Genomic DNA, 25,371 nt, shown 5'->3' on the forward strand with positions numbered 1-25,371 from the left:
CTCTTTGCCGCTTCTAACTGGAGGAAGGGGGGATGAATATTCATCATTGGCGCTGACGTCAGTGCAGAAGCCCCGCCTGTGCCAGTTACAGCAAGATATACACATAGAATGAAACCACAATTGCGGGCGAACAGCAGGGTGGATCCGGGTAAGGTAGGGATCGTTCTAATCAGCGTCTTCGCACTATCCACCAGTTCTGTGGATAGTGCGGGAGAAAATATCATACAGTTTTCCTTTTAACAGCAAAAGTTTTCACTCAACCATTCCTTATTATTCTTTAGTAATTATTTATTTTAGGTTTGGCTTTTCTTTTCAATTAGTACTTTTTGTAGGAATCAAAATGTTACATTTGTTTAATGTTGCCACTTTCTCCTTTTTGATTTTATAATTTAAAATTTTAATTTTAATTTTAGTAAACATATTCGATAATAAAAACAGGATTTAATTTGACGTTTGCCATTGTCTACAAGGTTTAACCTCTTCAGGACGCAGGGTGTATGCATACGACCTGCATCCTTAGTCCTTAAGGACGCAGAACGTACAGGTACGCCTGTGGGAATTTCGGTCCCCCCGCCAGCCGGTCGGGGACCGGACTGGGATGCCTGCTGAAATCATTCAGCAGGTATCCCGGCACATCGCCGAGCGGGGTCCTGAGACCATGTCGGCCATTTCAGACCGGCGATCTACGGCGATTCCTGGTCTTACGGGTCTCCGATGCCCCGGAAAATAAGAAGGATCGGGGGTGCCACCCCTCCTATCCCTGCTATTGGTCGGTCAGAAGCGACCGACCAATAGCAGATCGGGGCGGGGGGGTTTAAGTTCGGTTTCCCCGCTCTGCCCATCCATGGCAGTCAAGCAGAGCAGGGGAACCGTGATTTGAGCAGCAGCGGCGGTGGAGGTCCCTTACCGGGAGGCGAGCGGTGGCGGCGAGCGGCGATCCTCCAGCTTGCGTGACGTGTGGCAATCCTGCTGCAGGAGGGGAGTAGTTGCCTAGCATCATCTGCAGGGCAACTGTAGCCCTTCAGATGTAGCAAAACTACAACTCCCAGCATGCCCAGACAGCCGTACAGTTTGGAGGTGTACAGTTTGGAGATCACTGTGCAGGTGTCTCTAAACTGTGGCCCTCTAGATCTTGCAAAACAACAACTCCCAGCATGCCCACACAGCAGTGTTCTGTCTGGACATGCTGGGATTTGTAGTTTTGCACCATCTGTAGGGCCACAGTTTGGAGATCACTGTGCAGTGGTTTCTAAACCGTGGCCCTCTAAAACTTGCAAATCTACAACTCCCAGCATGCACGAACAGCAAACGGCTGTCTCGGCATGCTGGGAGTTGTAGATGTGTACCTTCCGCAGTTGCATAACTACATCTCTCAGCATGCCCTTTGGCGATTATTACATGCTGGGAGTTGTAGTTTTGCAACAGCTGGAGGCACACTGGTTGGAAAATACTTAGTTAGGTAACAGAACTTAACTGAAGGTTAGGTGTGCCTCCAGCTGTTTCAAAAGTACAACTCCCAGCATGCACGGTCTGTCAGTGTATGCTGAGAGTTGTAGTTTTGCAACAGCTGCAGGTTTGCCCCTCATGTTAATGTACAGGGTAAAATCACACGGGTGGGGGTTTGCAGTGTGTTTCCTGTTTCAAGTTTGAGCGGTGGCAAATTTTCCGCCGCGGCGCAAACTAGCAGGAAACTCACCATAATCCCCCGCCTGTGTGAATGTACCCTAAAAACACTTCACTACACCAAACTAACACAAAATAAAGGGTAAAACACTACATATACCCACCCTTACACTGGCCCTCCAATAAAAATGAAAAATGTATCGTACGGCAGTGTTAACAAAATGGAGCCTCTAGCTGTTGCAAAACAACAACTACCAGCATTTATGTACAGCCATTGAATGTCCAGGCATGCTGGGAGTTTAGCAACAGCTGGATGCACCCTATTTGGGAATCACTGGCGTAGAATATTTTTGATAGTGGGACCAATTGATATGCTTGAATCTGAGTCCACCCCATGCAAATCCCTAATTTAGGCCTCAACTGCGCATGGCGCTCTCTCACTTCGGAGCCCTGTCTTATTTCAAGGAAACAGTTTAGGGCCACATATGGGGTATTTCTGTACTTAGGAACAATTGCTTTACAAATTTTTGGGGGCTTTTTCTCTTTTTACCACATATGAAAAGGAAAAGTTGGGATCTACACCAGATTGTTAGTGTAAAAAAAGAAAAAAAAATTACACTAACATGCTGTTGTTGCCCCATACTTTTCATTTTCACAAGAGGTAAAATGGAAAAAAGAACCCAAAATTTGAAACACAATTTCTCCTGAGTACAGAAATACCCCAAATGTGGATATAAAGTGCTCTGTTGGCGCACTGCAATGCTCAGAAGAGAAGGAGCGCCATTGGGCTTTTGGGAGAAAATTTTCCGGAATTGAAGGCCACGTGTGTTTACAATATGTGGACTTAAAATGTTCTGCGGACGCACAACATGGCGCAGGAGTGAGAGCGCACTATGTACATTTAAGGCGTAAATTGGTGATTTGCACAAGGGTAACTGATTTTACAGCGGTTCTGACATAGTCGCAAAAAAAGAAATAACCACTTGTGACCCCATTTGGAAAACTACACCCCTTAATGGTACGTGACAAGAGGTATAGTGAGCCTTAACACCCCACAGGTGTTTGACCAATTTTCGTTAAAGTTGGATGGGAAAATGAAAAAAAAAATTCACTAAGATACTGGTGCTACCCTAAATTTTTCATTTTCACAAGGGAAAATAGGAAAAAAGCCCCACAAAATTTGTAACCCCATTTCTTCTGAGTAAGAACATACCCCATATGGGGATGTAAAGTGCTCTGTGGAAGAGAAGAGAAGGAGTGCCTTTGGGCTTTTGGAGAGAAAATGTTTCCAGATTTGAAGGCCACATGTGTTTACAAATCCCCCATGGTGCCAGAACAATGGAACCTCCCACATGTGACCCCATTTTGGAAACTACATCCCTTACTTATTAAGTTCTGTGAGGGGTGTAGTTTCCAAAATGGGGTCACATGTGGGGGGCTCCACTGTTCTGGCACCATGGGGGCCTTGTAAACCACATAGTTACATAGTTACATAGTTAGTACGGTCGAAAAAAGACATATGTCCATCAAGTTCAACCAGGGAATTAAGGGGTAGGGGTGTGGCGCGATATTGGGGAAGGGATGGTATTTTATATTTCTTCATAAGCTTTAATATTATTTTGTTCCAGGAATGTATCTAATCCTGTTTTAAAGCTGTTAATTGTTCCTGCTGTGACCAGTTCCTGAGGTAGACCGTTCCAGAAATTCACAGTCCTCACGGTAAAGAAGGCCCCTTGAGACTAAACTTTTTCTTCTCCAGACAGAGGGAGTGCCCCCTCGTCCTTTGGGGGGGTTTAACCTGGAACAGTTTTTCTCCATATTTTTTGTATGGGCCATTAATATACTTATATACGTTTATCATATCCCCTCTTAAACGTCTCTTCTCAAGACTAAACAATTGTAACTCCTTTAATCGCTCCTCATAGCTAAGATGATCCATGCCCCATATTAGTTTAGTCGCGCGTCTCTGCACCCTTTCCAACTCCGCAGTATCCCTTTTATGGACAGGTGCCCAAAACTGAACAGCATATTCCAGGTGAGGCCGTACCAATGCTTTATAAAGGGGGAGTATTATGTCCCTGTTCCTTGAGTCCATGCCTCTTTTGATACATGACAATATCCTGCCGGCTTTGGAAGCAGAAGCCTGACATTGCATGCTATTCTGTAGTCTGTAATCACATGGCCCCTGACTTCAATTCCAAACAAATTGTCCCTCCAAAAGCCCAATGGTGTTCCTTCTCTTCTGAGCATTGTAATGCGCCGGCAGAGCACTTGGCATCCATGGGGTATTTCTATACTCAAAAGAAATGGGGTTACAAATTTTGAAAGGCTTTTTCTCCTATAACCTATTCACAAAAAAATCAATTTTAGTCCAAAAAAATTCTTTTTTAATTTACACATCCAATTTAACAAAAAGTCATCAAACATCTGTGGGGTGTTATGACTCACTGTACCCTTTGTTACGTTCCTCGAGGGGTGTAGTTTCCAAAAAAAAGTGTGACAAGTGTTTTTTTTTTTTTTGCTGTTCTGGCACCAAAGGGGCTTCCTAAATGCAACATGCCCCCCAAAAACCATTTCAGCAAAATTTGCTTTCCAAGAACCAAATATGGCTCCTTCTCTTCTGAGCATTGTAGTTCACCAGCACAGCACTTGACGTCCACATATAGAGTATTTCCATACCTCATATGTGGACGTATGGAAGAAATGGGGATACAAATTTTGGGGGGCATTTTCTCCTATTACCCCTTGTAAAAAAATGGAAATTTGGAGAAAAAAATGCATTTTAGTGAATTTTTTTAACCCCTTAAGGACCAGGCCATTTTACACCTTAAGGACCAGAGCGTTTTTTGCAAATCTGACCACTGTCACTTTAAACATTAATAACTCTGGAATGCTTTTAGTTATCATTCTGATTCCGAGATTATTTTTTCATGACATATTCTTCTTTAACTTAGTGGTAAAATTTTATGGTAACTTGCATCCTTTCTTGGTGAAAAATCCCCAAATTTGATGAAAAAAATGAAAATTTTGCATTTTTCTAACTTTGAAGCTCTCTGCTTGTAAGGAAAATGGATATTCAAAATATATATTTTTTTGGGTTCACATATACAATATGTCTACTTTATGTTTGCATCATAAAATTTATGAGTTTTTACTTTTGGAAGACACCAGAGGGCTTCAAAGTTCAGCAGCAATTTTGAAATTTTTCACAAAATTTTCAAACTCACTATTTTTCAGGGACCAGTTCAGTTTTGAAGTGGATTTGAAGGGTCTTCATATTAGAAATACCCCATAAAAGACCCCATTATAAAAACTACACCCCCTAAAGTATTCAAAATGACATTCAGTAAGTGTATTAACCATTTAGGTGTTTCACAGGAATAGCAGCAAAGTGAAGGAGAAAATTCAAAATCTTCACTTTTTTACACTCGCATGTTCTTGTAGACCCAATTTTTGAATTTTTACAAGGGGTAAAAAGGAGAAAATGTTTACTTGTATTTGAAACCCAATTTCTCTCGAGTAAGCACATACCTCATATGTTTATGTTAATTGATCAGCGGGCACAGTAGAGGGCTCAGAAGGGAAGGAGTGACAAATGGTTTTTTGGGGGCATGTCACCTTTAGGAAGCCCCTATGGTGCCAGGACAGCAAAAAAAAAACATGGCATACCATTTTGGAAACTAGACCCCTCAGGGAACGTAACAATGGGTAAAGTGAACCTTAATACCCCACAGGTGATTCACAACTTTTGCATATGTAAAAAAAAAATATATATTTTTTACCTAAAATGCTTGGTTTCCCCAAAATTTTACATTTTTAAAAAGGGTAATAGCAGAAAATACCCCCCAATATTTGAAGCCCAAATTCTCCCGATACAGAAAACACCCCATATGGAGGTGAAAAGTGCTCTGCTGGCGCACTACAGGTCTCAGAAGAGAAGGAGTCACATTTGGCTTTTTGAAAGAAAATTTTGCTCTGGGGGCATGCCGCATTTAGGAAGCCCCTATGGTGCCAGAACAGCAAAAAAAACACATGGCATACCATTTTGGAAACTAGACCCCTCGGGGAACATAACAAGGGGTAATGTGAATCTTAATACCCTACAGGTGTTTCACAACTTTTGCATATGTAAAAAAAAATTTTTTTTTTACCTAAAATGCTTGTTTTCCCAAAATGTTTACATTTTTAAAAAGGGTAATAGCAGAAAATACCCCCCAAAATTTGAAGCCCGATTTCTCCCGATTCAGAAAACACCCCATATGGGGGTGAAAAGTGCTCTGCTGGCGCACTACAGGTCTCAGAAGAGAAGGAGTCACATTTGGCTTTTTGAAAGCAAATTTTGCTCTGGGGGCATGCCGCATTTAGGAAGCCCCTATGGTGCCAGAACAGCAAAAAAAAACACATGGCATGCCATTTTGGAAACTAGACCCCTCGGGGAACGTAACAAGGGGTAATGTGAACCTTAATACCCTACAGGTGTTTCACGACTTTTGCATATGTAAAAAAATATATATTTTTTTTACCTAAAATGCTTGGTTTCCTAAAATGTTTACAATCTTAAAAAGGGTAATAGCAGAAAATACCCCCCAAAATTTGTAACACAATTTCTCCCGAGTATGGCGATACCCCATATGTGACCCTAAACTGTTGCCTTGAAATACGACAGGGCTCCAAAGTGAGAGCGCCATGCGCATTTGAGACCTGAATTAGGGATTTGCATAGGGGTGGACATAGGGTGCCTCCAGCTGTTGTAAAACTCCCAGCATGCCTAGACAGTCAACGGCTATCTGGCAATACTGGGAGTAGTTGTTTTGCAACAGCTGGAGGCTCCGTTTTGGAAACAGTGGCGTACCAGACGTTTTTCATTTTTATTGGGAAGGGGAGGGGGGTTGTATAGGGGTATGTGTATATGTAGGGTTTTTTACTTTTTATTTTATTTTGTGTTAGTGTAGTGTAGTGTTTTTAGGGTACAGTCGCACGGGCGGGGGTTCACAGTAGTTTCTCGCTGGCAGTTTGAGCTGCGGCAGAAAATTTGCCGCAGCTCAAACTTGCAGCCGGATACTTACTGCAATCCTCCGCCCATGTGATTGTACCCTGTACGTTCACATTGGGGGGGGGGGGACATCCAGCTGTTGCAAAACTACAACTCCCAGCATGTACGGTCTATCAGTGCATGCTGGGAGTTGTAGTTTTGCAACCGCTGGAGGCTCAGTTTTGGAAACAGTGGCGTACCAGACATTTTTCATTTTTATTGGGGAGGGGGGTTGTATAGGGGTATGTGTTTATGTAGTGTTTTTTTACTTTTTATTTTATTTTGTGTTAGTGTAATGTTTTTAGGGTACAGTCGCACGGGCGGGGGTTCACAGTAGTTTCTCGCTGGCAGTTTGAGCTGCGGCAGAAAATTTGCCGCAGCTCAAACTTGCAGCCGGATACTTACTGTAATCCTCCACCCATGTGAGAGTACCCTCTACATTCACATTGGGGGGGGGGGGACATCCAGCTGTTGCAAAACTACAACTCCACAGCATGTACGGTCTATCAGTGCATGCTGGGAGTTGTAGTTTTGCAACAGCTGGAGGAACACTGGTTGTGAAACACCAAGTTTGGTAACAAACTCAGTGTTTTGCAACCCGTGTGCCTTCAGCTGTTGCAAAAGCTACAACCCCCAGCATGTACGGACAGCGGAATGGCATGCTGGGTCTTGTAGTTATGCAACAGCTGGAGACACACTGGTTTGCTACTTAACTCAGTGTGCCTTCAGCTGTTGCAAAACTACAACTCTCCGCAGTCAGTCAACGGGCATGCCGGGAGTTGTAGTTATGCAACCACCAGATGCACCACTACAACTCCCAGCATGCACTTTAGCTGATTGTGCAAGTTGGGAGTTGTAGTTATACAACAGCTGAAGGTACACTTTTCCATAGAAAGAATGTGCCTCCAGCTGTTGCAAAACTACAAGTCCCAGCATGCCCATAAGGGAATGCTGGGAGTTGTGGTGGTCTGCCTCCTGCTGTTGCATAACTACAGCTCCCAGCATGCCCTTTTTGCATGCTGGGAGCTGTTGCTAAGCAACAGCAGGAGGCTGTCACTCACCTCCAACGATCCAGCAGCATCAGGTCAAAAATGCAAAACTTTCAAAATTTTCTTTACATTTTGGGATCTTTCACTAAGAAAGTATGCAAGTAATGACGAAAGTTTACCACTTTGTTAAAGTAGAATATGTTCCAAAAGAACAATCTCGGAATCCGAATAATAGGAAAAAGCATCCCAGAGTTATTAATGTATAAATTAACAGTGATCAGATTTGCATAAAAAGGCCTGCGTCTTTAAAGCGTACCTGTCAGATCCAACAAAATTATTTTTTTAAATATATCACTCAGTTCCTAATCCTGACCATGTACATCTAATTTTTATGTGTCTAGCATGTTTATTTATTTATTTTATTACACTTTTAATTTAGCTCACTATTCTGAATTCCTCTCAAAGGGAGGGGGCATGGCCTCGCTGTGCAGGTCTCTGCCCCCTCCCTCAGTATGCTGTCTCCTCACGTCTCTCCTAATATTAGCAAAACTACAACTTCCAGCTTGTCCTCACTGACAGTAGCGGGACACAAGCTGACAGTGGGAGGATTTTTGCGCTCACAGCTGTCAATCAAGGAAGTGTGTCCATGACATAGGTGATGATGCATGGACACAGCAGGACTAGTATATGTCCAAGCAGGCACGGGGGGGCAGGTGTTTGACTGGATGTTTCAGTATGAAATACTTAAAATGTTCTAATGAAAGCAATTGCAAAGCCTATTGGTTTTGCATGCTTTACAACATATCAAAAGTTTTTGTATCTGACAGTGTCCATTTAAGGTGAAAATGAGCTGAGTCCTTAAGGGGTTAAAAGGGTTGTACAGAACTAGAAAACTATGACGGCTGTCAGCCTTACACCTGTTCACATGTTGAGTGTGGTCTTGCTGGTGGGTCCCATCCAATTGAATGGACCTGAATTGCAATACCACATACAACCCGCTCACAGAAATGGAGCTGTTTTTTATTTTTTTATTAACAAAATCATTCATGTTTTTTTACTAATCCTGCACAAAATGCCTATATATAATGGACATATACACTATGCTATGTCTGGTAAAGGTTACAAGAGAACTGTACATGACACAGAAATTCAGAGAAAAGTAAAAATCTTTGTGTCATGTACTGCCCACTTAGTCTCTGAACTAGACATAAAACAGTGTTTCAGTTTTGCCCTTAAATCCTCCAAGACATTTGCATTTTTGTGTTAGAGGTATACCCCATTAAACATTGCGAGTATATTTTCTTTCTCGATGACCTTAGATGGAGGTTGAAGAGTTATTTTCTTACACAGGACACATTATTCCAGCAGAATTCACACAAATCTGACTTTGTACATTTGCTTGATTGACTTTTAACAAGATATCTCTATTACTGTAAGCTGGTTATTGTAGATATATATTACTGTGGAGAACCATATGTTAGTGGTGATAACAATTAAACGTAGAGCCATCTAATTAACTTGCAGTAGGCTTACTGCTGAAATATTAATTAAATGCCCGTTAGCTATTTACATATTGATTGTGCTTAAGATTAACCCTGGCAGCGATTCGCTTTGAAGTTACCAAGATGAACAACTACAAATACTGAGTGGTCAAATATAGGTTGATTGTAGTTTAGAAAGACCATCTTTTTATAGTTCTACAAGCAGAATGGTAGCAAAAATCCTAAGATTCTGACCTTTTGTGACATTGACTGTTTAACAAACACATTTCTCAATTTATGGGTTAGATTTAGAGAGTACAAATTAGAACATTTGCTTTCATGACATATCTTAAAGGGGTTCTACATGACATTAATATTAATGTCCTATCCTTAAAACTGTTTAGCATTGTATCATTAGTGGTTCAAACTCCTGGCCCCCTGCTGATCATCGCAACTAAGGGTGTTTGTGGGGTGAATATGTTGATGGTCTGAGGTAATAAGCACAGTCACATATCACAAGTCACTGTGCCTATATAAACCATCACTGTGCTGATTGACAAAGGTCGCTGCAGTATACATCCTGACCCTCACATGATCCTTCCTGTGGAGGTTGCCCCCCACACAGGGGAACTGCATTAGATGGGTGAGGAAGTATGGCACGGCTGAGGAGATGAGCCTACTTCATACATGGCAAAAAAGTATGTCTTTAAAAATATAAACCATTCAAATCCCCCCCCCCCCCACACACACACACACACTTTTACCATTTTGCAACAAAAAAAATGTAAACAAAAAATGTGTTTGTAATTGTTTGGACTATTAAATTATCATTGCACATTCAGTAGCATAAACACAGAAAAGACAAAAAACTGTTTAGCCACACCACATCCCAAAAATTTAAAAATAAAAAGCAATCAAAACGTCACATCTACACAAAGAACAATAACATATTTAAATTACGGCACAAAAATGAGCACTCACACAGCTCCATAGATGGAAAAAAATGAATAGGGGTCAGAACATGGCAATACACATGATGTTTTCTGTTTTATTAGTAAAATGAAAAAAAAAATGATCCAAAATTATTATTATTGGAATTATACTGAAATGTAGAATAAAGTTGAATGATAAAATTATTGCCCCACAAAATAGTGGAATTGTCTTTTGTTTTTTTTATTTTGCTTTCCAAATAATTTTTTTCTGCTATTGTTGTACATTACATGTTACAATAAAGAGTGTCAGTAAATAGCACAACTTGTTCCGTAAAAATATACCCATATGGCCATATGGAAAATAAAAGGCATAATTGGTTTTAGAAAGTAAAGACGAAGAGAATAGAAGAGAAAGAAAGGCTTACATTTGATCTATCTACTTTAACAGAAAACAAAGCTCAGGCCACTATAAAGATACCTTAAGAATCTTTATATTGGTATGAGCTATGTTTTCCGTTTAATTAGAAAGGGATATCCAGATACCCAAATGTTTCTAAACATTGCCATAATCTTTCTATCAAATAAAGTGTATAAATGCATAATTGTAGCCTAATGTAATTGATGGCAATGAAGATTTGCTTAGGCTATGTGTATGTTTGGTAAACTGCCACCACTACAGTTTCACTTCTGAGTAACTTATTTTTCTGTATTCCAGATGCTTCGGAGAAGATGTCTGCATTACCATCCCAGACATAGAGGCATATGTTGTTGTCCTGCAGGCTAATGAACCTAAGATCACAGTCAATGGAATGGATCACTTTGCTCGTCCAGCATCAGAGTTTGAAACTGCAAATGGTGTAATTTTATTTCCCGATATTAGGATCATCAGCACCGTCACCAAAATAGAAAAACGTCTGGATAAGAGCTCTGGTAAAAGTAAGATTTAAAATTTTCAGTCTTGTCTATATTCTTGTCTATATTCTTCATGTGTACAATGAAAACATTGAAGATTTTTTGTTGGACTATTTATTTATAACATTCGGCAGCCCACTGTGCTTGGTAACCACCATAGAGCCCCATTGGTAATATAAGAACTTGTGAGCAGTGCATCTGTGGTGCCGTAGTCGATTCTCTATTTGCCAGTGGTTGTCTATATTCCAACATTACTATGCTGATCCTTCTGACAACATGATTACCCACACTAAATCCAGTATACTGGGTTATAGTGCAGGGGAACAGCCTTACAAAGAGGAGTCATTTACTTAAATCCATTCAGTGTATGCAGAGTTCTAGCACTATAATCTTCCTGCTGCATTACTCTCCAGCACGCAATGGGGGCAGGGAGCCATCTCTGTCAGTCCAGCCTTTATTAATATGCTAATGAATGTTGCAGGTGAGCGCTCGGCTCTCTGTGTGCTCACCTGCATTAGTATAGTTATGATTGGGCGGGGCAAACAGAGAATATGGCGGAGGCAGGGGAGCTGGGTGAGCCAGCTCCCGGCCTCCATTGCACTCTAGAGCATAATGCAGCAGGAAGATTACAGTGCCTGAAGTCTGCTTTTACTGAATGGATTTAAGTAATTGACCCCTCTTTGTAAAGCTGTGTTTAGTGCGTGTGAACAGGGTGTCAAATTCTCTTTAACCCCTTAATGATCAAGGACGTAAATTTACGTCCTGGTGCTGCGGTACTTAGTGCACCAGAACGTATATTTACCTCCTGTACATGACCACGAGCATCGGAGCGATGCTCGGATCATGTGCAGCTGGACCCAGCTGCTTATTGCAGCAAAGGACCCGCTGGTAATGGCTGACATCAGCAATCGCGCGGATGTCTGCCATTAACCCCTCAGATGCCACGATCAATACAGATCACAGAATCTGCGCCAGTGCGGTCAGAAATATGGATGATTGGATCACCTGCAGCACTGCTGCAGTGATCCAGTCATGCAGAACATCCCCTCACCTGCCTCTGCCGCCTTCCACGGCTCTTCTGCTCTGGTCTGAAATTGAGCAGACCAGAGCAGAAGATGACCGATAACACTGATCAGCGCTATGCCCTATGCATAGCACTGAACAGTATTAGCAATCAAAGGATTGCTATAAATAGTCCCCTATGGGGACTATTAAAGTGTAAAAATAAAAGTAAAAAAAGTTTTAAAAAAGTTAAAGAAATGTAAAAATCCCTTCCTCCAATAGAAATTTAAAAATGTCCTTTTTTCCCATTTTACCCATTTCCCATTAAAAAAAAAAATTATACACATATTTGGTATTGCCGTGTGTGTAAATGTCCTAACTGTTAAAATATAATGTTATTGATCTCGTACAGTGAACGGCGTGAACGTAAAAAAAATTGCCGCTTTTTTGCCACATTTTATTCCAAAAAAAATGTATAAAATAATTAATAAAAGTTTTATATACACAAATCAATAAAAATTGCAGATCATGGCGCAAAAAAATGAGCCCTCATACCGCCGCTTATACAGAAAAATGAAAAAGTTATAGGTTGTCAAAAAAGAAGGATTTTAAACATACTCATTTGGTTTAAAAGTGTGCAATTTTTTTTAAGCGCAAGAATAATAGAAAAGTATGTAATCATGAGTATCATTTTAATTGTATGGAAAACATATCATTTTTACTGTAAATTGTATGTCATGAAAACGAAACCTTCCAAAATTTGCTAAATTGCAGTTTTCTTTTTAATTTACTCACACAAATAGTTTTTTTTGGTTGCACCATAGATTTTATGGTAAAATGAGTGATGTCATTACGCAGGACAACTGGTCGCGCAAAAAACAAGCCCTCATCCTGGTCTGTGGATGAAAATATAAAAGAGTTATGATTTTTTTTAAACTAGGAGGAAAAAACGAAAATACAAAAATAAAATTGGCCTGGTCCTTAAGGTCAAAGTGGGCTTGGTCCTTAAGGAATTAATAATGGTTGAGAAGAGTCAATACATTGTGAAGGGTCAATACAATGTGATCTGTTTTATAGAACAGACTCTAACAGAAAGTGAATGCACATACAGTAGGATATCCCACAAATCAATTAAAATTGGCAAACACAAATACCTTTTAACCATTAATTTTATGCCAGTCATACTTGATGTGCTTTCGTTGTTACATTTAAAGGTAATATCCTGGAATAGAAAAAAATAGCTATTTTCTTTCAAAAACCGCCCCCCCCCCCCCCCCCCCGTGATAAAGGGGCTCAATGGCTCTTTGCCTAACACATCATGCAGTTGGCCATATGAACACAATACATCTAAATGTGGCTTCTACAGAGGTGCTTGAGGCCTTACCTGTTCCATATACACTGCTATATAGTATATAAACTAGTATGTGGGAGTCCTAAGGAACTAGAAGGATGTACAGTGAAATCTCTTTGAGACAACCATATTGAGTTAATGGTAGTCAGATTGGTAACTTTCACATAAAAGGCAAATCTACAAAGAATATAAAGAAATTGAAATTATTTCATAACATAAATCTGGTCTGTGAAGATATTACTGCTTAAAATTGTCTTGATAATTTTTATATTTTTCATTCACTTACAAAATCCAATCAACCTCTGAATATTACCTCCTAAATGTGTATTCTTGTGATATCAATATGTCAATAAACAGTAATGTGTTCTACCTCTAGCTTCTGGTGCAGTGGTGATGGCAGAAACCCTACATCATTTGGATTTTTGTGATATCTTAGTCACTGGCGATGAACTGAACACTAAGCAGGAGTGTTTGGAGTTAGATCGCAGCACCCTGCAAGGAAAACATCTTGATGCCACCAACTCAACTAAAGGCTATTCCATCTATGGTATGTATAGATGATCATGCTGTACTCTAATTCTTCATTGTCTTGTTTTTAGAAGGAAACAGTGCCCAATTACACGTAAATCGTTGCTGTAAGGAGTGACAGCCATCATTGTCTAAACTTAAGTCACATACCCTGATACCATAAAGGTCCAAACAGAAGATTTCAGCTCTTCTCTTCTAATCCACAGATTAGATAGCCGCTATTTGTTGCAATCTCTTTGATAAACTTCATAGTTATATACTTCTGCATTCATATTATTTCATGCCTTCAGCCAACTAATGCTTATTGTTTCAGGTGTAGACACAATGAAAAACTATGAGGATGTTTTACGACAAGTACGTTATCGTCATTGGGATTCTGCTTCTATCTTTGGCCGAAAGTTTAGAGTCAAGTGTTCTGAATTAAATGGACGCTACATGAGTAATGACTTCAATCTTGAGGTATGGCATGTCTTACTGTTTGTAGATTGTGTAAAAACAGTTTTCTCAATAGCACCATGCACTTCTTAGTTTACAGCATTGGGCTTGAATCGATTTCTAAGAGCTACTGATACTGATGTATGAAGAAACTACCCAGTAAATACTCTGCACTTACACACATACACACACCAAAAAAAAATATTAAACTAATTTGATCTAAAAATAGTCTGATAGGGTCCATGCATCACAAGAGCCCAGGCCCTATTAGGGAACCCTTGATTTAATAGAACTTAAACCCTTGTTTATGGTTCTCATATCTTGTACAGACTGGAGAACAGTTAGGCTAAGTCTCCACTTGTTTTTTTTTTTTTTTTTCAAAACCAGGAAAAATGGCAATTCTGCTGCATGGCGTTTTTTTGGTCAAAAAACGCTGCGGCCAGATGTTAGCTGTAAATCAATGAGAAATCGCAAATTTCAAATTCCACTTTATGTTTTTTCACTTTGGCATTTTTTTAATCCTTTCTGCATTTTTTCACTTTTTCTGCGTTTTTTTCCACTCTTTGGCGTTTTTTGTCAAAATCGTGGCGTTTTGCTTCAATAGAAGTCTATGGTAGTGAGAGAACGCCAAGAAAAAAACGCTATGTGGATTTTAACTTTGGTGTTTTTGCAGTTGGTTTTTAATATTTTTCAAAAAAGTGATGTAGATAGCTGTTTTTAATAAAAATTTGTAGGGTACCATTAAAAATTTTTTTTTCTAAAATATACAGTAGTGAAGGAAAAAAATTGTATCTAACGAAATGTATATTATTGAAAAAAAAACTATTACTTTTTAAACAGGGATCAATTTATGTGTGCGGGGAAATAAAAATGTAGCCGATAATTATAAAAATGTATTGTGTGTGTGTTTTTCACTTTTTTGCTTTATTTATTTATTTATTTTTTTGTTAGTACTACTACCCCCAGCATGGAACACACTGTTCCATGATGGGAGTAGTACTACCTGTACTAATAGACAGATCGCCCGCTGCGATCTTTCTGTATAATATATAGATGCGGCGGCCGCTCTTCTATGGTCCCCTGCCCTGACGTATATTTACACTCATTCATATTTCCCACAGAGCTGTGATTGGCCAGATAGTTCCAGCCAATCACAGCTCTCTGTGAGAAATAGGAACATGTGTATATATACGGCCGTGCAGGGGACCATAGGAGAGCGGCCACTGCATCTATACATTATACAGGAGGATCACAGCAGCTGTCAGGAGTGAAACCTGCTGTGATCTTTCCATAACTGCAGGTAATACTCCTCCCAACATGGAGCACACTCTGCCTCATGCTGGGAGCTGTAGTACCTGTATTAATAGACAGATTGCAGCGGGTGTCAGAAGTTACACTTGCTGCGATCTGTCTATTAATGCAGCTACTACAGCTCCCAGCATGGAGCAGAGTGTACTCCATGTTGGGAGTAGTAGTGCCTGCTTAAGGACACATCACAGTGGATGTCACTACTGACACCCTCTGTGATCGTCCTGTCTATAGCAGAGATGGAGCGACTGTATACATTGCTCACATCCCTGCTCTGCACTATACTTCGGGTCGGCCACTCATTCATTCATCTTTTCTTCAGAGCTGTGATTGGCTGCAACCATCCGGCCAATCACAGCTCTGGGTGGGAAATATGAATTTCTGTTGACATCAATGGCCGGAGTATAGTGCAGAGAGGCGAGCGATGTATAGACCTGCTCGCTTTTCTGCTATATTATGGACGATCGCATCGGGTGTCAGGACTGACTCCCGGGGTGATATGTCTATAGTACAGGTACTATCACCCACAGCATGGAACAGTCTGTTCCATGCTGGGAGTAGTAGTACTACATTAAAATGTTAAAAATGTATAAATAAAAAAAAGTGAAACACACACTTTATTAGAAAATAATAAAAATTGGGTTATAAAATATATACATTGCGCTTAATAAAAAAATTTCCATCACTGCTGATTTTTTTTTTTTTTTTGGTACCCAAGAAATTTTTGGTACCAAAAAAAAAAATGCCAAGGTGCAATTCCCACACAAATGAAAAAAACACCAGAAAAAACGCAAGAAAAAACGCATGATGACGTCACTTGCACTGGCGATTTTTCAGGCGTTTTTTAATCCCTAAAAACACAGTGCAAAAAAACAAGTGGAGACTTAGCCTTATAAAGAGCCTTCCCTAACTCTGGAGGACCTTTCCTCTCCTGCATTACATGGACAACCTATTGAATGAGTTGAATAATTAGATCATACATATTTGATCAGCAGAGTGCTGACACATGAAACCCCTGCTGAGCAGCTGTTTTGGGTCAAATGTAGTGCCTGGATGTACATGCATTGTGACCGCTCACTCGTGCTGCAGTAATCCAGCCCAGCAAACACATTGGTTCCGCCCTTGGCTTGATAAGGATGGGTAAATAAGGATATGTCTGGCACTGGAGGTTTGCAGGTAAAACAAGGCTTTCTTTATTAAAGTTACAGACAAGTGTCGCATACAGAGCAATATGTCTGACGTGTTTTGCACCTAGGTGCTTAATCAGAGACTGACATATGAAACAAACCACACTGTTAAAATATGTGAGAGAAGGGTCACATGACCCATTACATCATTAGTTAACATGCAAAGGCAGTACAAAAACCTGAAATAGAGTTGTTAGTTGCGGCTTCCTGGGTAGCTGTTCACAATCATGTTAAAGGCAGCTACCGCACTAGAGAAAATCATCAAATCAAATATTTTGAATACTACAGATGATGCAACATCCTGCAAGTCGCAACACCTATATCCTCCTTAGTGTCAAATGGATACAATGATATAACAATTTCTTTCCTAAAAAGAAAAAGTAAATTAATCAAAAGGGAAAAAGAAACCAAAAAAGCATTAAAGAGACATGATAGTGATTTTTTTCTTCAGATTGGGGAGCTCAAAAAAATAAAGGTAAACCCTAACATAACACATCCTAGATCTGAATGAATGAACTAATCCTATGAAATGCTTTCGTCTCTACATAGTTGACTGTGCTGACAACAAAATCACACAAAAATTATAAATGGAAGTAAAATGTATCAACCCATGGAGATTTGGATATGGAGTCACACTCAAAATCAAAGTGGAAATCCACACTACAGGCTGATCCAACTTTGATGTAATGTCCTTAAAACAAGTCAAAATGAGGCTCAGTAGTGTGTGTGGCCTCCACGTGCCGTATGACCTCCTTACAACGCCTGGGAATTCTCCTGATGAGGAGGACAGTCTGTGGTGCAACGTGGCATTGGTGGATGGAGCAAGACATTATATCCCAAATGGGCTCAATCGGATTCAGGTCTGGGGAACGGGTAGGCCAGTCCAAAGCATCAATGCCTTCCTCTTGCAGGAATCGCAGACAGGCTCCAGCCACATGAGATCTAGCATTGTCTTGCATTAGGAGAAACCCAAGGCCAACCGCACCAGCATATGGTCTCACTAGGAGTCTGAGGATCTCATCTTGGTACCTAAATGCAGTCAGGCTACCTCTGGCAAGCACATGGAGGACTGTGCGGACCCTCAAAGAAATGCCACCCCACACCATTACTGACCCACCACCAAACCGGACATGCTGAAGGATGTTGCAGGCAGCAGAACGTTCTCCATGAAGTCTCCAGATGTCTGTCACATGTGCTCAGTGTGCTTATATCTGTGAAGAGCACAGGGTGCCAGTGGCGAATTTGCCAATCTTGGCGTTCTCTGGCAAATGCCAACCATCCTGCACGGTGTTGGGCTGTAAGCATTACCCCCACCTGTGGACGTCAGGCCCTCATACCACCCTCATTGAGTCTATTTCTGACCGTTTGAGTGGATACATGCACATTTGTGGCCTGCTGGGCTCTGTCAGTGCTCCTCCTGCTCCTCCTTCCACAAAGGCGGAAGTAGCAGGCCTCCTGCACATCTCCTGATGTACTGGCCTGCCTCTTGGCAGCGCCTCCATATTCTGAACACTACGCTGACAGACACAGCAAACCTTCTTGCCACAGCTCGCATAAATGTGCCATCCTGGATGAGCTGCACTACCTGAGTCACTTGTGTGGGTTGTAGACTCTGTATCATGCTATCATTAGAGTGAAAGCACTGCCAGCATTCAAAAGTGAACAAAACATCAGCCAGGATGCATAGGAACTGAGAAGTGGTCTGTGGTCACCACCTGCAGAACCACTCCTTTATTGGGGTGTCTTGCTAGTTGCCCATCATTTCCACCTGTTGTCTGTTCCATTTGCACAACAGCATGTGAAATTGATTGTCAATCAGTGTTGCTTCCTGAGTGGACAGTGTGATTTCACAGAAGTTTGATTGACTTGGAGTTACATTGTGTTATTTAAGTGCAATGTATTTATGTTTCATTGGGAGAAACAGTTTACTTTTACCCCAGATTACCCCTTCTTTGATGACATCCACTGGATCAGCCGATTTATCGACAATCTGTTGATAATATGGAAAGGGTCAGAGATGCGGTTCTCACAGTTTGTGATGTACATTAGTGAGAATGATCTCAATCTGGGTTTCACGTCCCACTTTTGTGGGACTTCAGTAAACCTTCATGATATCACCCTATACAGTAAAGGAACACAGATTGAGATCATTCCCCATAGAAAAGAAACAGCCACAAACTCAGTTTTTTTGGCCTCCTCATGCCACCCGAAACATGTGTTACACAATATTCTTTTTGGAGAGATGTGCCGGATAAAAAGAAATTGCTCGAGTGACAAGTGCTTTAAAATGGCAGCTAGTGAACTCTCCAACAGGTTCAAAGCTAGAGGTTATACAGAGGATGTTCTAATAATAGCGTGTAACAGGGTAGAGAAAATAGACCAAAGTGAGCTAATAGCATACTCACGGAGACACAGTAGAGGGGGACAATCACAGGATATTACTGGCAAAACCAGAAAGAGAAAACCTTTCTTTGTTACTCTGTATAGCATACAATTCAAACAAATCAAACGGATTATAAAAAAGAATACCCTGGTGATGGAAACTGACCCCATTCTTAAAGAAATCTCAGAAAGCATAGCTACAATATCCAAACGGGGTCCCTCCTTAGGCTTTACCCTATCTCCCAGCCTATTTTCAAGCAATGGCATTACAAATAAGGAAAAAAAGCTGAATTGGAATGGATATGGTAGGAAATAGGAAATGTGGTTATATTAGATACATGACGTGATTTCATGCACCTTATTAGGAGAGTAGTTTCATGCCCCACAGCTAATAGCTACCCCATGTGGGAATACGTTAACTGTAATTTAAAATCAATAGTATATGTGGCTATCTTTGTGGCATGCAAACTCCAGTACGTGGGTTGTACAATCAATTAATTAAAAACATGCTTCAGGAAGCATATTGCGGATGCTAAAAATTATGAGGTTGGTATCTATATGCTTTTGAGGCATTTCAGTGACATTCATGCAGGGGTGGTCAATCTCTGAGGATGTCTGGTGTTGAAAAGGTTAAATTAGGTCCAAAAGGAGGTGCCTTATGGAGGAGACTGTACAATAGAGAAACATTCTGGATGTTCCTCCTGGAAACAAGACACGCACAGGGTTTGAACAGGAGGTTAGATTTGATTAAGACATGCCCATAATAATTTACTTGAATAATGTGTGTAAGACTCACGGCAGTAGGCTGTAGCACTCAGGGTAGTAGTGGATCCGCAGTACCTGTGTGGTAGATGACGTGTGCTGTGCCAGGGAGCGGAGTCTAAGGTGCCACTGGTTTTCACCAGAGCCCGCCGCAAAGCGGGATGAATTTGCAGCGGCAGACAGCACCCAGGCCGCTACCCCTGGCACGACTCGAATACACAGACAGCTGAGGGGATTCTAGGCACAGGAGGCATACCAGAACTCATGGTCTGGAAAGCAGAAGGTCAGGGCAGGCGGCACAGGTGTGAAGTCAGAAACATAGCAGGAGGTCGATAGGCAGGCGGCACAGGAGCAAGGTCAGGTCACGGAACAATGGGGTCAGGAAAACGGCAAGGCAATACTACAAATGCTTTCTCTAGATCACTAAGGCAAACAAAGACCCAGCACAGGTTAGTAGGAGGTACTGATACTTATAAGAAAGGTGCAGGTGTGGAACATAATTATGGGCACCCTTTAAATCTTAGAGCTCCGGTGTGCACGCCCTAGGAGGCGGGGGCACACGCGGTGGGGCTGAGAGTACTGGAGGGACAACAGAAAGCGGAGGTGAGTGACGGGCTGGGATTCACATGCGAGCAAGTCCTGCATGTGAATCCTGGCCCTGCCGGCTGAGGAGGAGAGAGGAGGAAAGTGCTGAACGTTATAATATGGTAATATTGGTTAGAAATATGGGGCATGCGTCTTTAATGCTTTTTTGGTTTCCTTTTCCTATTTGATTTTTTTTTTTTTTTTTGGGGGGGGGGGGGAATAAATTGTTATTTCATTGTATCCATTTGACACTGATGAGGATATAGGTGTTGCGACTTGCATGATGTAGCACCTGTATTATTTGAGATATTTGATGATGATTTTCTTTAGTGCGGTAGCTGCCCTTAACATGATTGTGAACAGCTACTCAGAAAGCCACAACTAACATCTCCATTCCAGGTTTTTGTACTGCCTTTGTATCTTAGCTGATGATGTAATGGGTCACGTGACCCTTCTCTCACATATTTTAACAGTGTGGTTTGTATCATATGTCAGTCTACAATTAAGCACCTAGGTGCAAAACGCGTCAGACATATTGCTCTGTATGTGACATTTGTCCATGACTTTAATAAAGCAAGCCTTGTTTTACCTGCAAACCTCCAGTGCCGGTCATATTCTTCTTTACGTAGTGCCTGGGTTTATGCAATGTACATGAGCTGGAAGCCTAGGCCCCATACATGATAAAGTAGTGGCATCAGGTTGCTGCTGCACAATGCAGTAGCCAGGCGTCTCTACTAAAGCTGCTCTCGTTGACAGCTTATTGGCGAGGTTGCCATGTATAGAAACCATGCTGATCAGAAATTGATGGTTTATCCTGAGAATAGACCCTTTTTAAGAACCTTTTTAATTTTTCCTGCGGTGGGGCTGCAGGGAAACTTTGCCCACAAAGCTTTCCCACAGATTACACCTGATCACTGAATGGACCAGTAGGGAGATCTGAAGAGACCTTTATAACAAATGGAGGGGGGGTGGAAGACATAATGATCTTCTGTTGGTATATAGCAGTGATTCCTTAGATCCTTCTCAAAGATTGGTTATTTAAAAATGGTCTCAACATTGTAGACATGATGCCATTGGTTTATACAATCCTCTGCTTAAAAGATATGTAGAAATAGAAGTCTATGGGCAGTACCAAAGGACTGAACATTATATAGAGCTCTTTCATTTTGGAAAACAGCGAGGCTTATGACTATATGGATTATTTAACTGATGAAAAGACCTTGCAAGATTTTATAGTACATATAGTACATATTTCCAACAAAATGTGGAATGTTGTATTACAGTTGTGACTTGAATGAAAGATGTAAATAGGAAAACTAATATACCTCTGTCAGAGCCTGTTCATATTATTGCTGTCTATCCTGTTGGAGTTTGACTTTATTTTTCTCAAACAGATCCATTGACTGATCAATAGGTTTTTAACAAAGTTCTATTATGGTTAAAAGTATTTTCAATAGGAAAAATACCACAGTCATATTTTTCTGTCCTTTCAAAGAAATAGGATTCAAATTGATCCATTTATTTTTTTATAATGTGCATCTATGGCAACAGGTTACTGCAGGAAAGGCATTGTGTTGCATTCTGTTCAACAATACTGTTTGGTATCTGTTTTATTTTTTCTTAATAAAACTTGTAATTGACAGACAGATTATCTTCTGATAATCTTCAGATTAATTGCTTCCTATTGCTTTCTGAAAAAAAAAGAAAAAACTGAACCAAGACTAAACTTACTTATAAACCAATACATTTGTAGAAGAGATGGATCTTTCATTTATTCGATGTTTTCTTTCATTCTCTAGGTCAATATTTTACATAACTCTAATTATATGGAGCATGTAAACCACGTGGTGATTCAACCTCAGTATATGCCATCTCTCCAGAATCCAAGCACTGAAGTAATAGGGCATGAAAGCCGCGGTATGTCCTCTTACATTAGTAGTCCTTAGAGATCCACAGTGTTTTATGATGTCAAAATGTGGCAACCGTAGTACTCTTTCATATACCAGCATCAAATAATAATACTGTGTACTTTTAGTCCTTCGGTACTGAAAATACTAAAAGCAACAGCTGGTGATTAAATACAGATGGGAAGGAAGTTCCTCTGACCATTATCAGGTTCTGCATGTAAATAAAGCAAAGCTTAATCATTAAAATAAGAAAAAAAATCCCTTCTTACATAGCACACAAGGCATGGCATGTGCCACCTAGAATCTGGCAGATGGCAGAAGATGATCTACTTTAATGGAATGATATAATCACTGTTACAGTTCATCAATAAGGGTACAGCAATTTTATATTGCATCACAACCTACATTGTAATTAGGATTTGTCTTGCCAGTTTTACATAATTTAAATACATTTGTTTTATTTTTACTATAATTTTGCAATGCTCATCTGCTGTACAAATAAGCTATCTAGTGGTGGCCATGCTGTAAGGCAGCTCATGTAATTATGATGATCTGGCTAAATAACTTAATTAAACGTATCATGCAAATGTAGTTGAAGAAAAACCTCTGATTTCTGCATTAAACACATTTTCATTAAAGAATAATGTACTAATATAATTTTTCTATGTGAAGGGGATCCCTCCTCTGTGAGGTTGAGTGACGTGCACCTAACAAAAATGTGTATCTTAAGTGGCCATACAAATTAGCTAAATATTGGCTAAACCCACCGATTTTGGTGACACTGGTTTACCATTCCGACTCACCCCCAATGACAGATGCAAGGAAAAATATGGATTAAGCAGTTGGATTTCAATTGCCCAATCCTTTTCTCTTGGGGATATAAGACACCTTAGGGGTGTTTGGAAGAGAGTTTCTTCATCTTTCCCCAATGAGAACGCATGCATGCTCACCCAATTGTGCATGTGTATTGGGTGGAGGAGGCGGGATGTACAAAAGATAGCCATTGACTGAACCAGGCCCTGGCTGAAAACAATCTAATGTTTTTGGCTAGCTTCACTTTTGTTCAGTTTCCAGCATGAAAAAAACCATTTTTCCATGAGCAACAATGCAATGGAAATGTATAGCCAAAAAAAATTATCTCGCTAAATCCACTATTCGGTAGCTTGGTTAGAAGAAACTTCTATCTAGAAACTAAGATATTTAATTTTTATTTTGGTATAATGTTTAGAAAGTAAATGTATTACACATGTCATCTTATTGAACAAGTAAAATTGCTTAAACATCTTTCATTGTTCTTCAGTTTCTCCAGGCGCTACGACCATTGTCCTAGTAGCTTGCATCAGCATTTTGGTTATTATTGTTGTGCTGGGAATTTTAAGATTGCGGATAGTCCACCAGCAAGACTTTCCAGATAAAGAAGCAACAAAAGACCCTGACATGAACTGGGATGAGTCTGCTTTAACTATCACTGTAAATCCCATGGAGGTATGTATGCTTTGAAGGTGTCATCATATGCAGTTCTGTATTATATTTGAACAATACATTTGCCTTGAAAACCATAAACTAAATAAATAAATAAACAAATAGAAAATTACATGTTTGCTATTTCATGTTCAGCACACTGTTTAGAATTGCCCCTAATAGGAAGTTTTGTTACTAACATATCATTAAGTTACAATTTTAATATCAAAATAAATAACTATTGAATTATTGTAACACAAGCTGAAATCTTGCAAGTAGAACAAAGTGTTTTTAACCCTTTAACTCCTTGAAAACGTGGCTGCATTTCTACTATCTCACTGAGAACTGCACTCTGTATACAATGCCAATTCTAGTCCCATTATATTCAGTCATGTGATATTACATTATGACAGTCACCAGATGACATAACTGCTGGCAGTTGCCTCTGTTAAAGGGCTACTAGAGTAATCCTGTCAAGGGAAATATACAGTACAGTGTAAAATATCATAAAATACATATTCAGTACAAGGTTTTCTTTTTATGTTTAAGGGTGCCAAGACTGGGATTATAAAAATAATGTCAGAAGTCAACTTCTGTGATGTGCAGCTGTTGTTTCAAGGGTGTCTGGTCACCGTTGTTCACTACTTCCTTGTAATGTTTCAACAAAATGAAGTGACAGTTTAGCCAATCATTGGTCACATTGGCGACACGTCAAAGCCAGTGATTTAGCAGGCACTTTCTTTTGTCAAAACAAACAGGAGGATTGCATCATTATAGCCCCTTAAGGGCATTTGATATAAATGTATGCCCTAATGTGATGCTACTTTGTGTACCAGAACGTTAATTTTCATCCTGTACATGAAGGGAACTCACTTCATGCACAACGAGACATCAGCAATGTTGTAAATAAAATAAGGACTTTTTTAAAAGCAGTACAATAATGCAAAAACATGGGTATAATTTTAATTATATTGACCCTCAGAATAAAGAAAACATGTCATTTTACCGTAAAACGTACAGCTTTAAAACAAAACCATACAAAATTAGCTAAATTGCAGTTTTATTTTAATTCCCCAACAAAATTTATATATTTTTTGCCATACATTTTATGGTAAAATAATGTATGTAATTAGAACAATTGGTCATTCAAAAACAAGTCCTCATATGGGTCTGAAGATGGAAATTTAAAGGAGATATGGCTCTTAAAAGTGAGGAGGAAAAAATAAAAATGAAAAAATAAAATGGTCTTAAGGGCAAAATAGAGGCTTAAAGGGTTTATCCACCATAAGGTGATTTTCGTACGTACCTGGCAGACAATAATGGACATGCTTAGGAAGGATCTGCGCTTGTCTTGGGGCTAAATGGCTATGTTGTGAGATTACCATAACACTGTGGCTAGCTGTTAGTGAACTGGTATTTCCTGTTTGACTTTTCTTTTTTTGACTACAAATCCCACAATTCCATCTTCCTCTCTCCCACACATCAGCCCCCCCC

At 40.1% G+C, this 25,371-nt stretch overlaps 1 protein-coding gene across 2 annotated transcripts in view; it reads left to right on the plus strand.

Moving 5' to 3' along the window:
- Nucleotides 1-25,371, plus strand: part of CLSTN2 (calsyntenin 2) — a 1,059,217-nt gene that overhangs the window by 1,027,291 nt on the left and 6,555 nt on the right. The window contains exons 12-16 of one of the 2 annotated variants that reach the window (XM_056564871.1): nucleotides 10,773-10,993; nucleotides 13,699-13,869; nucleotides 14,164-14,309; nucleotides 22,309-22,426; nucleotides 23,717-23,901. In XM_056564871.1, coding sequence (XP_056420846.1) covers nucleotides 10,773-10,993; nucleotides 13,699-13,869; nucleotides 14,164-14,309; nucleotides 22,309-22,426; nucleotides 23,717-23,901 — 841 coding nt within the window. The remainder of the gene's footprint in view (nucleotides 1-10,772; nucleotides 10,994-13,698; nucleotides 13,870-14,163; nucleotides 14,310-22,308; nucleotides 22,427-23,716; nucleotides 23,902-25,371) is intronic. The other variant, XM_056564872.1, reaches the window with a different exon arrangement.

This window comes from Hyla sarda, chromosome 3, assembly GCF_029499605.1.
Source record: "Hyla sarda isolate aHylSar1 chromosome 3, aHylSar1.hap1, whole genome shotgun sequence".
NCBI classification, from domain to species: Eukaryota; Metazoa; Chordata; class Amphibia; order Anura; family Hylidae; genus Hyla; species Hyla sarda.